This window comes from Grus americana, chromosome 12 (assembly GCF_028858705.1).
Source record: "Grus americana isolate bGruAme1 chromosome 12, bGruAme1.mat, whole genome shotgun sequence".
Classification (NCBI taxonomy): domain Eukaryota; kingdom Metazoa; phylum Chordata; class Aves; order Gruiformes; family Gruidae; genus Grus; species Grus americana.
Window position 1 is genome coordinate 22204583 of NC_072863.1, and position 13732 is coordinate 22218314.

The 13732-nt window shown below is 45.8% G+C and overlaps 1 protein-coding gene across 3 annotated transcripts in view; it reads right to left on the reverse strand.

Moving 5' to 3' along the window:
• The window catches only part of ARHGEF9 (Cdc42 guanine nucleotide exchange factor 9), a 212597-nt gene that overhangs the window by 176199 nt on the left and 22666 nt on the right, over positions 1-13732 (reverse strand). For all 3 annotated transcript variants that reach the window (XM_054839167.1, XM_054839168.1, XM_054839166.1), the window contains exons 2-3: positions 9079-11807; positions 863-1010 (exon numbers count right to left, since the gene is read on the reverse strand). In XM_054839167.1, the coding sequence (XP_054695142.1) occupies positions 863-1010; positions 9079-11739 (2809 nt within the window). In that variant the 5' untranslated portion in view covers positions 11740-11807. The remainder of the gene's footprint in view (positions 1-862; positions 1011-9078; positions 11808-13732) is intronic.

Below are 13732 nucleotides of genomic sequence, written 5' to 3' on the forward strand. Positions count from 1 at the left end.
CTTCTTAGCCCTGACATGCTGCCACCATCCATTAACTGCTTGGATCCCCCGCGTGCTCCTAAGCGATGCCAGCACAGTCTGGCAGCTCTCCCATCCTTGCCCATTGCTAAATCACAGAATTCTTTGAGTTAGCAGTATCCCTTCAGGAAATAACTTCCTTACTCTAATTATCAATCTTTTTAATTAGAAGTTCAAAACATGATGTCAGCTATTCAACCATCAGCCTATTTACCTGCCAACATAAGACCCTTCCAGCAAATACATTCTGTAGTGCTTTTTCTAGCATCACTTTGAGCAGGACAAATGCAGAGGATAGCTCATCACAGTCTTTGGCTCGTGAGATTCTCTTCTTTATCAGGAAGAGTACCCAAGCACAGGAATAAGAACAACCTCACTTTTTGCTGTGTTTCCAAACAAACATCAGACTTGAGCTGTGATCTCAGTATCCATCACCACTTGGCAAATGGCAAGTACTCACAACAGAGGCTGGTAAGAGGACAGAAAGCCAAGAAAAAACAATCAAATGAAAACCTGCACAGAAGGTGCTGAACAGCTTTTACACCTTATGTGCATATCTGTTCATCTTCTCGTAACCAAATTATAGTGACTGTGTTCAGAGACAATAAAGAAAGAAAACAGCCTTATTTCATAAACACACTGTGGACAAAAAGATCTTATTAGCTAGCAAGAAACTCCTTAGCATATGGCTATCAGAGCTCCCTCACCTGGCTCCAGGGTTGTAACAAGCATAGATGCAAACCACATTTCTGATTTTTCAACCCATACTGCCCTTAGCTTGCACTGCAGGATGGGTGAGATGAAAAAAACAAGCCTAGGAGAAAAACACCACAAAACTACTCACCACGTCTTTTGAGCAAGTGCTGCATGCGCCCTCCAACCTGGTCCAGCCCCATCGGGGTGCTCTGGGAGAGGGGTTCGGAGCGACATCTCTCCACAAGGACTTTGAAGGGTGGTGCTTGTGGGGATGGTTGAGAGGGATGAGACATTGGCTGGCAAGAAAAGGATCAGAGAAGAATTTTACTAATACGTGTCAAACCTCAGACAAAGCAGTCACAGAACATATAATAATACACATAGTTTTCAAGACAGTGCAACACACCTTAGACTTTCTCACTGCAATCTGCACCCTCTTCATTGTTTTTCACTGAAAGATTAAGACTCTCTGGCTCTGGTTGGAGAGCCCTATCTCCCATCGCATGGGGCTCATACCTTGAACACAGCTCCCAGTGTTTAAGTCCAACAACGGTACTTAGTCCAGCAGCACTTAGCCTCTGAGGCGCTTCCGAGAGTAACACACGATGAAGACATCTGCTTTCTGTGCAGCATTTTGTCTACCCTCACATTACCAAGTCCCAGCAGAAGCGCACGCAGGCAGTGAATTAGCTGATGCCGAGGGCCCAGCACTAGCTAAAACATCTTGGGTCGACTTCACAACATGCAGCAAGGACTGGCTGCTCTGAGGGACAGCAAACCAGCAGCCAAAGAAATAACCTGGTTGGCAGGCTGAGGCCTCACCCACTAGCCCCATGCCACAGTACCCAAGCAAGAGACCAGGCCAGGTCTGGAGATGATGGCCAGGGTCAGGTAGACTTCAGATCATGAGGCACATTCACGGTGATGAAACAAGTCCAAGGTAAAGCAGGTGAGTCAGTTTACAGGTCAGGCCCAGTAAGAGTAATCAGGATCAAAGTCCTGTGATCGCTGGGTAGGTCCATGGTGGTGAGGCAGCTCCAAGGTCAAGCCAAGAAATCAGGCCCCAGGTTGGTGTCTAACCCAGCAGGGCTGGTGGCCAGGCAAAGGCAACCTGTGGCTGAGCTGGAGACCAGCCCTCCTCTCACATTGCTCAAGGAAAGACTGAGTACCCAGGGCAGGGCTTAAATGGGTTGCCACACCCATGGGTAGGTGTGGAGGCCCCAGGTGAGGCTGCTTAGGGTCATTAACAGCAATGTTGTAGAGGCCCCAGGTGAGACTGCTTAGGGTCATTAACAGCAATTAGTGCGTTCAAAGCACAGTGAGGGTTACAGCTGGGAGGTCTGCTTCAGTGAGCACTCCTGAATGAGGAGGTGCATCCTTTGGTGGCCTACAGGAAACACAAGACTCAACTTCTGGATTTTTTGCCAGGTTACAGCTATCAGTCACCACTGGTCTCTGTGTACAGCCATGCTCAAGAGACATGTGAATAAGAAGTGGAAAATGGAACAAGAGGATTTTTCAGAAAGATCTCCAGCACTTGAAAGACATGGTCATGGAGTAGAGCAACAAGTTTGCAACAGTGAGGTTTAGGAGAGCAGTCTGTTTAAGTGTGTTCTCATCCAGCAGTGTAGTGATAGGATCTGCCTATACTACAACAAAAATAAAAGTTACAAGTTCTTAGAATAAAGCTGGGATGTCCATCAAGAACAATTCCTGCAAGACTCAACAGTCTTCCTGAAAATAAGATCCATGTAAAAGTGAATTAAATTAGTAACAGGATATAATTTTCCTCCTTCCCAAAAATCTTAACAAAACACTCCCTTCCAGGTATTTCCAGAGGTCATATAAGGTCTTTTCCAATTCCATAAACAGAAGCCTACAGATGGTCTAAAAGAGGACAGGAGGTGAATAAACATAACAACATTGCTATTATTGCTGTGCTGCTGGAGTCATTGGGAGGGTACAGAGCGCCTTCTGGGGAAAGAAAGGACTCTTCACATGTAGATGGACAAATCACTTTGGTGAAATACCTAACTGCAGAAGAACATATCAGACCCACTGACTGTCCTCCTTCAAAAGCCAAGTCCTACATCACGTAGCTGCTCACAAAGGTCTAATACAAATGCATCGACCCTCCTGCAACCTAGTATCTGTAAAATCCAGTCTCTGTACAAGCACAGCTGCTTTTCTTTCAGGATACTTCCTACCCACCCTACATCTTCTCCTGGTAGCTTCTGGTGTGACTGGGGAGATGTACCTAGCTGCTTGCAGATGGCCTGGCCTTGCCCTGTACCAAATCCACCAAGGACCATCGGCTTCGGACCATGCTTCAGCCCTTTGTATTACCCTTAGGAATTCTTCTAGGTCTTTTCCCAAAATATTGTTTTTATAGCTTATTGTAAGACATGAAACACAGGTAATACACCCTGCTGATCAAAACAGGTCCAAAGTCCTGTTGCTGTTGCTAAAAGGTCAGCTCCTAATCGCATTGCCCAGCATTTCTAATGCTTGCTCTTTACAGCATCCCTGTTTGAACCAGAACAGGGTCCCAAAGCACCCAGTGCACGCACGCACCCCCAGCTGGGCACGATGCACTGCAGTTGATCTGCACCTTCCTCTGAACATCTGTTACAGGGGGCCACCGACAACACACCCCTCTACACCATTTTCTCTCTAATGTACGTAGCACCTATCATCACAATTGGGCTTTTTTCAGTTATTATAGTGTGCCTCATCTCCAGGGAGAACACAAGTTACAGCCCTTTGCCAGGTTTCAGATGATCCAAATGCAAGGATGGGGCAAACCACAGCACTTAAACTGGGATCTCTTTCTCATTCTCTGAAAATGCCCAGGTATGTTTTTTTAGCAAAACTAGAACAATCATTTTTCCTGAAAGATTCACAGAGGAAAGCAGAAATTATCACGGTAGTTTCCCTGGAAGCTGACTGATAACAACTGCTAACAAGACACATCTTCTATATCAGTAGCCTATGAACTATTACTTGAAACAGTAAGATACTTGCAAGTGATTGAAGCACCCATAAAGTGGTCAAATACTCAAGTTACACCTTAATATTTGATAACATTAATCCAAAGAATGAATTAGCACTTATAACTAACTGGAGAAAAACATTGGAGTTTCCCTCACTTATGGGTGACTCCAACCTTTATTATTCTATTTCAGGAGGAAAAGATCCTGAAAGCGACAACTTGTACAGTGGTAATTTGCAAAATGGAATTTCTTTTTTAAAAAGTCACAATTCAGCCTTCTACTTTTCATTTTATTCTCTGTGACATGTGACATCGTGGAAGACTTGTATATAATCTTAGAGTCAAGAAATCAGCAGAAAAATCAGTTTACAAAGGTCAGGAGAAGAAAACAGGAGGGGCTCCTCACTGAGAAGCTTCTAGCCTCAATTAGAGACAAATCTGTCATACTTCCACAGCCGTGCTAATAACTGGGTGCCTCATATGGTTTAGTGTATCTGTCCTGAAGACTCCAGCAGCCCCAGTTTTCACTCATGTGCTATTATCTTTATTTACAGATGAAGAACGAAGTGGACAGGCTATAATTACCCCAAAGGCACAGTGGGAGTATGTGGATGAATTAAGGAATCTCCCATTCCCTGCTCCCAGCACTGTGTCCAGTGACCCAGTATGCTTCTCTTGACTGGCTAACAGCTGGAAGGAGGTAAAAGCCAAAGAAAACCTTCCACCCAGAGAAGTTTAGGACACATAGTCCCTTTAAGCATGTAGGCCAGCAATGCCCAGACGTCCCCATTCATACCACTACTCTGATGGCACCAAGGATGGCAGGAGGTGGCCTGTTGTAACTTTGAGGCTGGGAACTAAATGAAGACAAGACCCAACAAGTATTTTAAGAAAACGTGGAAATCTGAATTATCCATGTGTTCAGTGGCTGGTTATATATACATGTAAAGCCTATCAGCTTTAGAAACTCAACCTGCCTTTCCCTGACAATGCTAAAAATACGTTTCCCAAAAAAACCCCTACCCCACTATAGATAGCACTAAATATAAGCTTTAATTCAAGATTTTGCTAGCACCTCATGGTTATTAAAAATACGAAAATCTGAACAGCTTGGAGACAGGCTTTAGAGGTTTTGTCTCCGCTAAAAATAAGATGATTGTCAGATATAACCATATTAAAAGCCATAAATACACAGAATCTTCATTTTGCAACTAAATCGTACCTCGCTACAGACTGGAGTATAGCGCTCTTTTGGCAATGGCAGGATTTAGAAAGTAAAGTACTATTTCTTAATTTGGAAGGACTATGAAGTCTTTTCTAAGCACAACTACCACCAGTAGGCTGAGACACAACCCAATTTACTGCCAATAACCAGGAGATGGAGAGAGCTCTGAAGATCAAGTCTCGGAAATACCCATTTCCTGGTTAGTGTCATTCAACAGAGCAGGGAGGAAAAAGACAAATCGACTCAGCAGTCCCATTTCTGCCCCTGCTCCCAAAATGTTCTGTAGCAGAGAGACAATAAAACAACCTCAAGCTAAAGGTCACTATAAGAACTTGTTGCACATCACTTGCAATATCTCATCAAACACAGAAAAAGAAATTTGCTGTATCTTCCTCTCGTGAAAATGCACGTGCAGCTGCTGCACTAAAGTAAAACTCCAAACCTGTGGGAGGATCTGAGATGCGCCCCAGCTATCAGATCGCAAATCTGCAAACACTCTGGCATGTGCACACTCAGGCAAATCAGTAATCCTGTGCTTCCAGTTAGACCCACCACACAGGGAGAGTCTCTGATTTTCCCACACAGAGCAACACAGTGTGCAGCTATTGCACAGAAATCACAAAACCTAGTAATGCCGTGGAAGCGCCGATGCGGCCCCAAACAGTGTGGGCCACTCACAGCATTATCACGCTCCACAACGGGGAGTGCCTTTATGGTACTTGGGCAGGTTGGCTCCTAAGTACAGGACTCGGAGGAACAAACTCAAGGGCTGCTCAAGAGCAACATCTGCAACCATCTGCTGTGATGGAAGGAGTTTGATCAGACAGGGCTCTGAAACCAAACTGGCTGGGAAACCCGGGGCACCTCGGGTTGGCCTGGCACCTCATCCTACGGGAGGGACACCTCTTGTCCAGGTTGACAAGCCTATAGAAATCTCATTTTCACACTTCTGACAATCATAATTCCCCCAGAAAATGGCATCACAAAACCAACTGGTTTCTATGTGCAGCCACAATAGCCAGCAGCAAGCTGCAGTCTGTAAACCTCTTAGAGATAAATTTCAAAATCCTAGGGAAAAAACCAAGGTTTTCTGTCCCATAAAAATAAACTTTTATTTCACAAATAAGCCAGCAGAGGGCATAGAAAGACTGCAGTGAAAAGCCCTCTGCTTCTTCACTGCAAAAGTGACACAAGCCAAAATGCTCTGCAGTGCCCAGTCCCCGTTCATGCCCCTCAGACTAGCAGGGATGATCTCTCTGCCAGCAATAAACCTTAATAAGTTTCTGGGGCCTAAAAACTCTAAACTGATGCCGGAAATATAAAGTCAGATGCATATTTTGCAACCTTTCCTCGTGCCATTCCCAAAAGAGGTATCAAATCCTCCACAAACCCCGTCCAAGGACACATCAGGTGGTTTGAAACCCTGATGGAAAAGCCGGAACTGCAAGGTAGTCTATGTGGTATCAAATCTTCCTTCCACCTAGCATCATCTCAAGCTACTGGAAGTAGTCAAATACAACTTCTGGGGCTACACCTGACTCTCTGCAGCAGCATTCTCCCTGTTGGGATGCTGTGGTGGTTTTAGAGGTGGGATGAGGATAATTCACTTCAGTGAGGACATGGAAAATGGAAACTTTTATAGTTCACAACTGTCCAAAATCTATTAAAACCTCCATATCATCTTTCAGTTCATTTCTCATATCTATCTCTCAAAATAAGGAAGGCACTTTCATTCCAGAGTTGCAGCACTCTGAATGATGAAATCAGTAATTCATTTCCCATTAACAATCTATTTTGACCTTTACTGTTCTTTCAATACTTCAAAATGTTTTTATCTCCACTGTTTCACAAGTTCCCAGAACAAACAAGAATTTGGGATGGGGTCTGAAAGCAACTAGGCAGGGGGATAGTATGAGAACTAAGTGGTTTTCTACCTTTTTCTGCCTTTCTACAGCTGCTCTCTAAAATGCTATTGCAATGCTATTTCCTTTACAGCATTAAGATCAATTCCTATTGAGCTGTTACTTGCCTATAACATCACTCAGCTCCTGCCCAAAGACATTAAAATTTTAAAAGGCAAGATTAGGAAAGGAGGAAATAGGGGCATTAATCGCAGAAGAGTACAGGTAAACAGATTTACTATACCGCTAGGACCAACGCGCAGGTCCCCTAAATCCCACTCCAGCATCCTTTGTGCTACACCAGCCTCAATCTCTTATACCACCTCCTAACAGATTTGGACAGGGAGCCTCAGTGAGAACCAGCACTTTTGTGCTTTTTGTGGGACAATGTGTAGGTTGTTTTGAAAATATTTGCTTGAGCTATTTCTGCTCTACGCTGTTAGCACACTTTAAAACTGCCAGAGCGCTTGCTTACAGCAGCTGACCAAGCCAAGCTATCCTGTCCTGGCAGCACCTTCTCCCTACTTGTGTTTGAGCATTTCACTTGAAATACAAATCCTTTGGTTAATGCAGAGCAGCCTGGAGTGGAAGCAGGAGGGCCAACAACTGTCCTGGGGAACAGGTGCCAGCAAGGAGCTGGATTTAGCCCTAAAACAGTAAGAGGCTGGAGTTTGCTGCTACTGTCATGCTCAGGCTGAAGTTATTCCTCTCGCATGTTTATTTTTGGTAAAACGTTTCCGAGTGCCGCTCCCTGATGAGAGATAGGCAAGCAAATCCCTCGGGTATCTCAGGACATTTGTTATTGGAGCTGGTCTCTAGGTCCATTCGTATCCAAGAGTATCCCTCCTTTACTCTCACTCTTGACTGCTCTGGGTTTGATACTGCTGCCAGATCACTGTGCATTTCTAAATCTCCAGTCTGAGTTTCTGGGATGCAGAAGGTGTTTACAAACCAGGGCAGTCTGTATGCTTTCCCTTCCATCCCACTGCTGCTTCTGCCTAGTGAGGCAGCAGGCCTTCCATGAAGCCGGAAGCCACGGCAGTCCGGAGGTCGTACTGCTATCGCCACACTCGACGGGAACTCGGGGGAGGTTTCCTGTCCGGTTATCTCAAGCACCATATTTAAGTTTCTTGGTAATGTTTGTAAGCTGCAACAGCTGAGCTGGGCCTTACTGCATCTCCTGTTCACACAGCTGACCTGGGAAACCACTCAGATTTTGCCGTAAGACCTCTGCGATTGGGCAAGCAGCCATTGCCCTCAGCTAGCAGAGATGTGGCTGCTCTGGGAAAGGAGTGCCGATATTCTCCTCTGGTCCACTCAATCCTTTCATGCCTCTGTTATCTTGCTCCTGCCCGGAATACTTTCAGCTTGATCTCTGTGAAGGGATATCAAACCGCAGCCCTCTCATTCAAGCTCCTCCTAAAAACATTTCTTCCAGAGACCACAAGAAGTGACTAACCACTGTTCACCCCGCTTCATAAGTGCCTGGAATTACACAGTGAGCTGTCTTTATTTTTTTGTATTACACAAAATGGAGCAGAAAAACAAATCCAGGAATAACCAACAATGGTACTGCCCATTTTAGCTGGGAGTCAGAAGTTCAGATTTTTTTTCCCCCGGCATTTCTAATCTGCTGCCAATTTTCAAACACTTCCCCTCTTGGCTCAGAAGTTACAGTGGCCCCTTTTCCAACAGGGAACAATGTCATCACCTCTGTAACATCTCTGGTCTCTCCAAGCCCAAAAGGAAAGGAGAAAGTTTCTTCACGAATTGACCCAATTTCCCTACCTGGCATCTTAAAAAAAAAAAAAAAAGAGGTCATCATTTCAGCCTCACCAAATCAGCAGGGATCCAAAAGAAAACAGCTGGGCGTCACACTGGGTCCTACCATGGTTCATCCACAAACCTGTACCGATTCCACAACTGGCATGGAGTGACATGAGCCTGGCACAGCTGATATGACCACTACCGCTCACAGATTTCTGCTCCACACAGAGAGGTATGTGTGCAGGTGCTACAGCGATGGGCTGAGAGTTAATGTGGGAGTCTATCGGCTTCAGGAGGCCTTTTCTCATTCTGCATGTATGACTCGTCTCGGACTGATATAAAAGCTGTATCTACTGCCATCATTCATATGAGGGTCTACTTAACTGAAAATCCTAATGAAGGATATATAAAAATGCTTTCAAGTGCAAATCATCTTCATAAGGACTTATTGAAAACATTATAGTAAAATTTACTCATACCTTTCCGTTTTTGAGCCGTCCAGAGGAGACAATTCTGGAGACGTGCACTTGAAACGGACGACACTCGTTGTTCCAGTTAAACCGTTCCCCTTTGTCCGTTATCTCTACAGAGTTTTGTTCTACAAATGAAGTGGTTCCACGCTTTTTAATGCAGCAATCAGTCTGCTCTAAAACCTGTCCTTTAACTGTTGTGCATTTTAAAAAAGTCACTACAGAAAAGTCAACATCAGCAACTGGAGAACAGCCCAGGTCCACAGTATCCAGATTATTCACAGGAAGATCTTGAGAACACAGCAGGTCCCTGCCCACGACCTGAGTCTTTTCCAGAGTACTGCCAGTGGCTTGAATCTCTTTAGTCAGGGTTTTCTGTGGAAGGTGGATCAGAGCCTCAGCCACTGCAGAAAACTCACAATCTGCAGCTGGAGAACAGCCCAAGTCCGCAGTATCCAGATTATTTACAGGAAGATGTTGAGGATGTGGCAAGTCCCTGCCCATGACCTGTGTCTTCTCCAGAGCACTGCCAGTGTCTTGAATCCCCAGCTTACTTCTAGACAAGTCTTGCGAAGGCAGCTCAGGATTTCTCAAGTCCTGCATATCCCGTTCCATCTTTGAAAGCTCCTGAGCCACTGCTGGAGACGGATCCATGTCTTTAGCAACCACTGGAGCACAAACCACATCCTCAGTATCAGGTTTAGTCAGGGTCCTCTGTGGAAGGTGGATCAGAGCCTCAGTCACTGCAGAAAAGTCACCATCTGCAGCTGGAGAACAGCCCAGATCCGCAGCACCCAGATTATTCACAGGAGGACCCTGAGAACATGGCAGGTCCCTACCCACGACCTGTGTCTTCTCCAGAGTACTGCTAGTGCCTTGAATCCCCAGCTCAGCTCTAGAGAAGTCTTGTGAAGGCAGCTCAGGACTTCTCAAGTCTTGCATATCCAGTTCCATCTTTGAAAGCTCCTGAGCCACTGCTGGAGACGGATTCCCATCTTTAGCAACCACTGGGGCACAAGCCACATCCTCAGTATCAGCTTTAGTCAGCGATGTCTGTGGAAGGTGGATCAGAGCCTCAGTCACTGCAGAAAAGTCACCATCTGCAGCTGGAGAACAGCCCAGATCCACAGCACCCAGATTATTCACAGGACCCTGAGAACATGGCAGGTCCCTGCCCACGACCTGTGTCTTCTCTGAAGTACTGATCGAATCCTGAATCTGTTTAGTCAGACTTGTCTGTGGAAAGTCGATCAGATCCTCAGAGGGGTGTTTAGTATTTATCTCAGTGAAAGAGTCATCTGCGAGCTCTGGCAGGTGGGAAATAGATGGTTCTGGTCCAAAGGGAGAAAGTGATGTTTCATTAAATCTATCATTTTCGCTGCCTGGGGCAGAGGAACCAATGCCTTGTGGCACTTCTGTGGTTTTGCAATGCTGCATGGGCTCCTTCCCCACCAAACTCTCAAAGCTCAGATTATCCCATGTGCCTGAATCTGGGGACTGCAGACACGCTCCCACTGTGCAGAAGGCCTTTGCACTCTCATTCTCGATAACCAAGCCCTCTTTGTGGGACGTAACATCCTGCCTCCAGCTTCGGAAACTCCGCTGAGGCCTTTTCTCATCAGGTGAAAATGCCCTTGAGGAACCTCGCAGCCTCCGAGCTGCCTCAGCCACACTGGTTAAGAACCTCACAACACCCCCAAAGTGAGTGGCTTTGGTTGCACTGTTTGATTTTTTCCGCTGGCTGAGATTCTCCTCACATCTCGTATCAAAGTCAAAATAAGAAGTAGAATGATCAGTTATATTTTCTAAGTTCTGGAAATTGGTTTCAGCTCTTTGATCTGGAAGCTTTGAATTATCTTTGCTAGTTAATGAAATTCCTTTCAGATAGCTCCAGACATCAGAGCTTCTTCCTCTTCTGCTCTCCTGTGGGAGCACAGTACACCTCTTTTGATTGTCCCCTTCTGTAATTGCAGGACTCTTAAAGTTTTCAAAATTCAAAGACTCACTCTTTCTAGCTGGTATTCTATGGCAGTTACTATCATTATCTTCACTGTGTAACCTGACACTAAAATCCCTGAGACATTTACTTTCATTGGCATCAATTTCAGGAATGCTGATATTCAGCTCTATGTCTTCAAAAGAAGAATCCAAATCATCGATGTACCCCGCATACGAGTGGCGGGAGGGCCTCCGACTGTCACCCAGTTTCTTAACCCTGTAGACAGCTCTTTGCCCGCTGGTATGATGGTCCTCCTCAGGGTCACAAGCAACCTGGACACTGGATGCTCTCAAATCCACATTCTTAGACATCCTGGAGGTTCTCCCCTTTTTTAACGGCCTTACCCTGTCCATAAAGGACGGCTTTTTTAATTCTGAGACCTCAGAGGTAGCTCCCAGTAGGATCATGGACTGGGGTCTTCCTTTATTTGTAGAGAGTCCTTTCCTTCGTCTAACAAAATTCCAGATCCGGTTGCCCTTGGTTGTCTTCTTATACCTGGGTGCTTCCTCCCGTTCATTCAGGATGGCATCGCTGGAGGTGCAGTGCTCAGCACCGTGGACCTCCAACACGTCAGTACTCCCTTCCTCCATGTTTGCTTGGAAAATCCTGTTTGCATATCCATTTGGAGCTATCACAGGACCAGTATGCCGGCAGCCCTCTATAACTTCCATCGCCCCAACTCTAAAGCTGGTATCAGGGGTCACAGATGCATTGTCTTCAGATTGTTCTCTTCACAAGACTTAAGGAAAAAAGAACAAAGGAATGCAATTAGGAACAGAACATTTTTTTAGAAGACACATTTGTTAAAGCATCACAGGTCAAATCTTATGCCAGTGGTGGTTTTGCCATCGATTTCAGTGAGGCTGAAATTTTGCTCCCAAATCGTATAAATTTTAAAGCAACTTAAATCTGATTTAAACAACTGAAGATTTAGTGACCACAAATAAACTTCCTGCATTAATAAAGTTACCACAAAGTATAAGCAGAATACCACAAATCACATCTTAGTTTTGCAAATGGCCAGGACCCTAAATACGTCAGAGTACATGACAGAGAGGAAAAGAGGAAATTACAGTAAAGCATCCCTGCGCATGTCACTGTCATCTTCACCAGCCCCATCTGCCAGGAACCGGCAATGCGCTCCCAATGAGTTCAGTCTCTTCAGGCAGGCATTCAAACAAAAGTCAGGATGAGCCTTTTCCTGGAACCAATGCAATTCTGAAATACTACAATATTAGAAAACTCATGGAATATCCAAGCCAGGTTTTTCCTACCATAGCTATGGCACCAGCACAGGAATCCCTTGCTGGAACTGAACTGCTAAATGAAAGCTGCTTGGCCACCACCCAATGCTGTACAAAAAACATGTGTTCCCCTCAAGTGAGTTCCATCCTAAGCGAACAGGATTAAAACTACAAGTACCCCATATGCAACAAGCGATGGAAACCACTCCAAACCCTTTGTGGGAATACATTTGAACTCCTGCTCATACAGATCCTAAAGCTTCCATTCCGATTGTGTACCTCTGCCCTGTCTCACTGCTACAGCTTCATAGGGTGGTCCTGGGTTTGCTGTCTACCTTTGTAACATGCAGAACTACATGCCAGGCACTAAACGTGGTTAAATTCCCTCAATTCCCAATCCTGCTCTCAGGAGGAAGAGGGAAGTAAGAGTAGGAACAAGAAGGGGTACGGCCCCAGAGACACAAGTTTGACAATGGAAATTCTCCATTTTCCCCTGAGCAGAGGGAGAACAGGCAGGCTCACTGCCTCCACCAGCCATGATTCCTGTCAGGAGAACCTCCTCCTGTATGAGGCCTCCACCGGCCATGATTCCTGTCAGGAGAACCTCCTCCTGTGTGAGGCGTCCACCGGCCATGATTCCTGTCAGGAGAACCTTCTCCTGTGTGAGGCCTCCACCGGCCATGATTCCTGTCAGGGAACATCCCCCTGCTCCTGCACATGCTCCCCACCATCTTCACTGACCTCGGGGTTCACAGCACTGTTTCTCACTTTTTTTAATCCCCCCTCACTCCTCGCTGGTGTTTTTGCCCTTTCTTAAACATGTTTCCAGAGGGTCACTGCCAGAACCGCTGGCAGGCTCTGCTCTGGGCTGTGGTGCGGCCACAGCGCAGCCGTGCCTGGCACAGGGCAGCCCCGCCTTTCCTCACAGCACCCCGGTGCCAACACCTTGCCAGATACACCCCACACAGTTACACAGCCTAACTGTATATTGCCAAATGCACCCCATACATTTACATACCCTAACTGTACAATGATCATGTTCCTCACACGCCGCCTCGCTCTGCTTTGGCCATCTACTTACTCAGCCCACTGCCTTTTGTACTCGCCATGATGTTTAAGAGACCCAGCCTTGGCACCACCACCCACCACTTAAACCCTTTAAATTTAAACTTAAAATTTGCAGCACAAATTCACACAGGAGCTGTGCTGTCATGGGTCCGTACGGAGACCACAGAAAACTTTTGCTCCCAAAAAACAAAGGGTTTAGTGGGACTGTTCCTCCATCTGGTGCTTGAGGAGGAGACCAGCTCCTCATTCTCCGGGCTGTCGCTCTGGGTCTGCGAGCTATTCACAGACATCCCTGCTGCAATTTAAAGAGTAACACATTTGAACGGATTTGAAGGAGTTGAGAGAGAGAGGG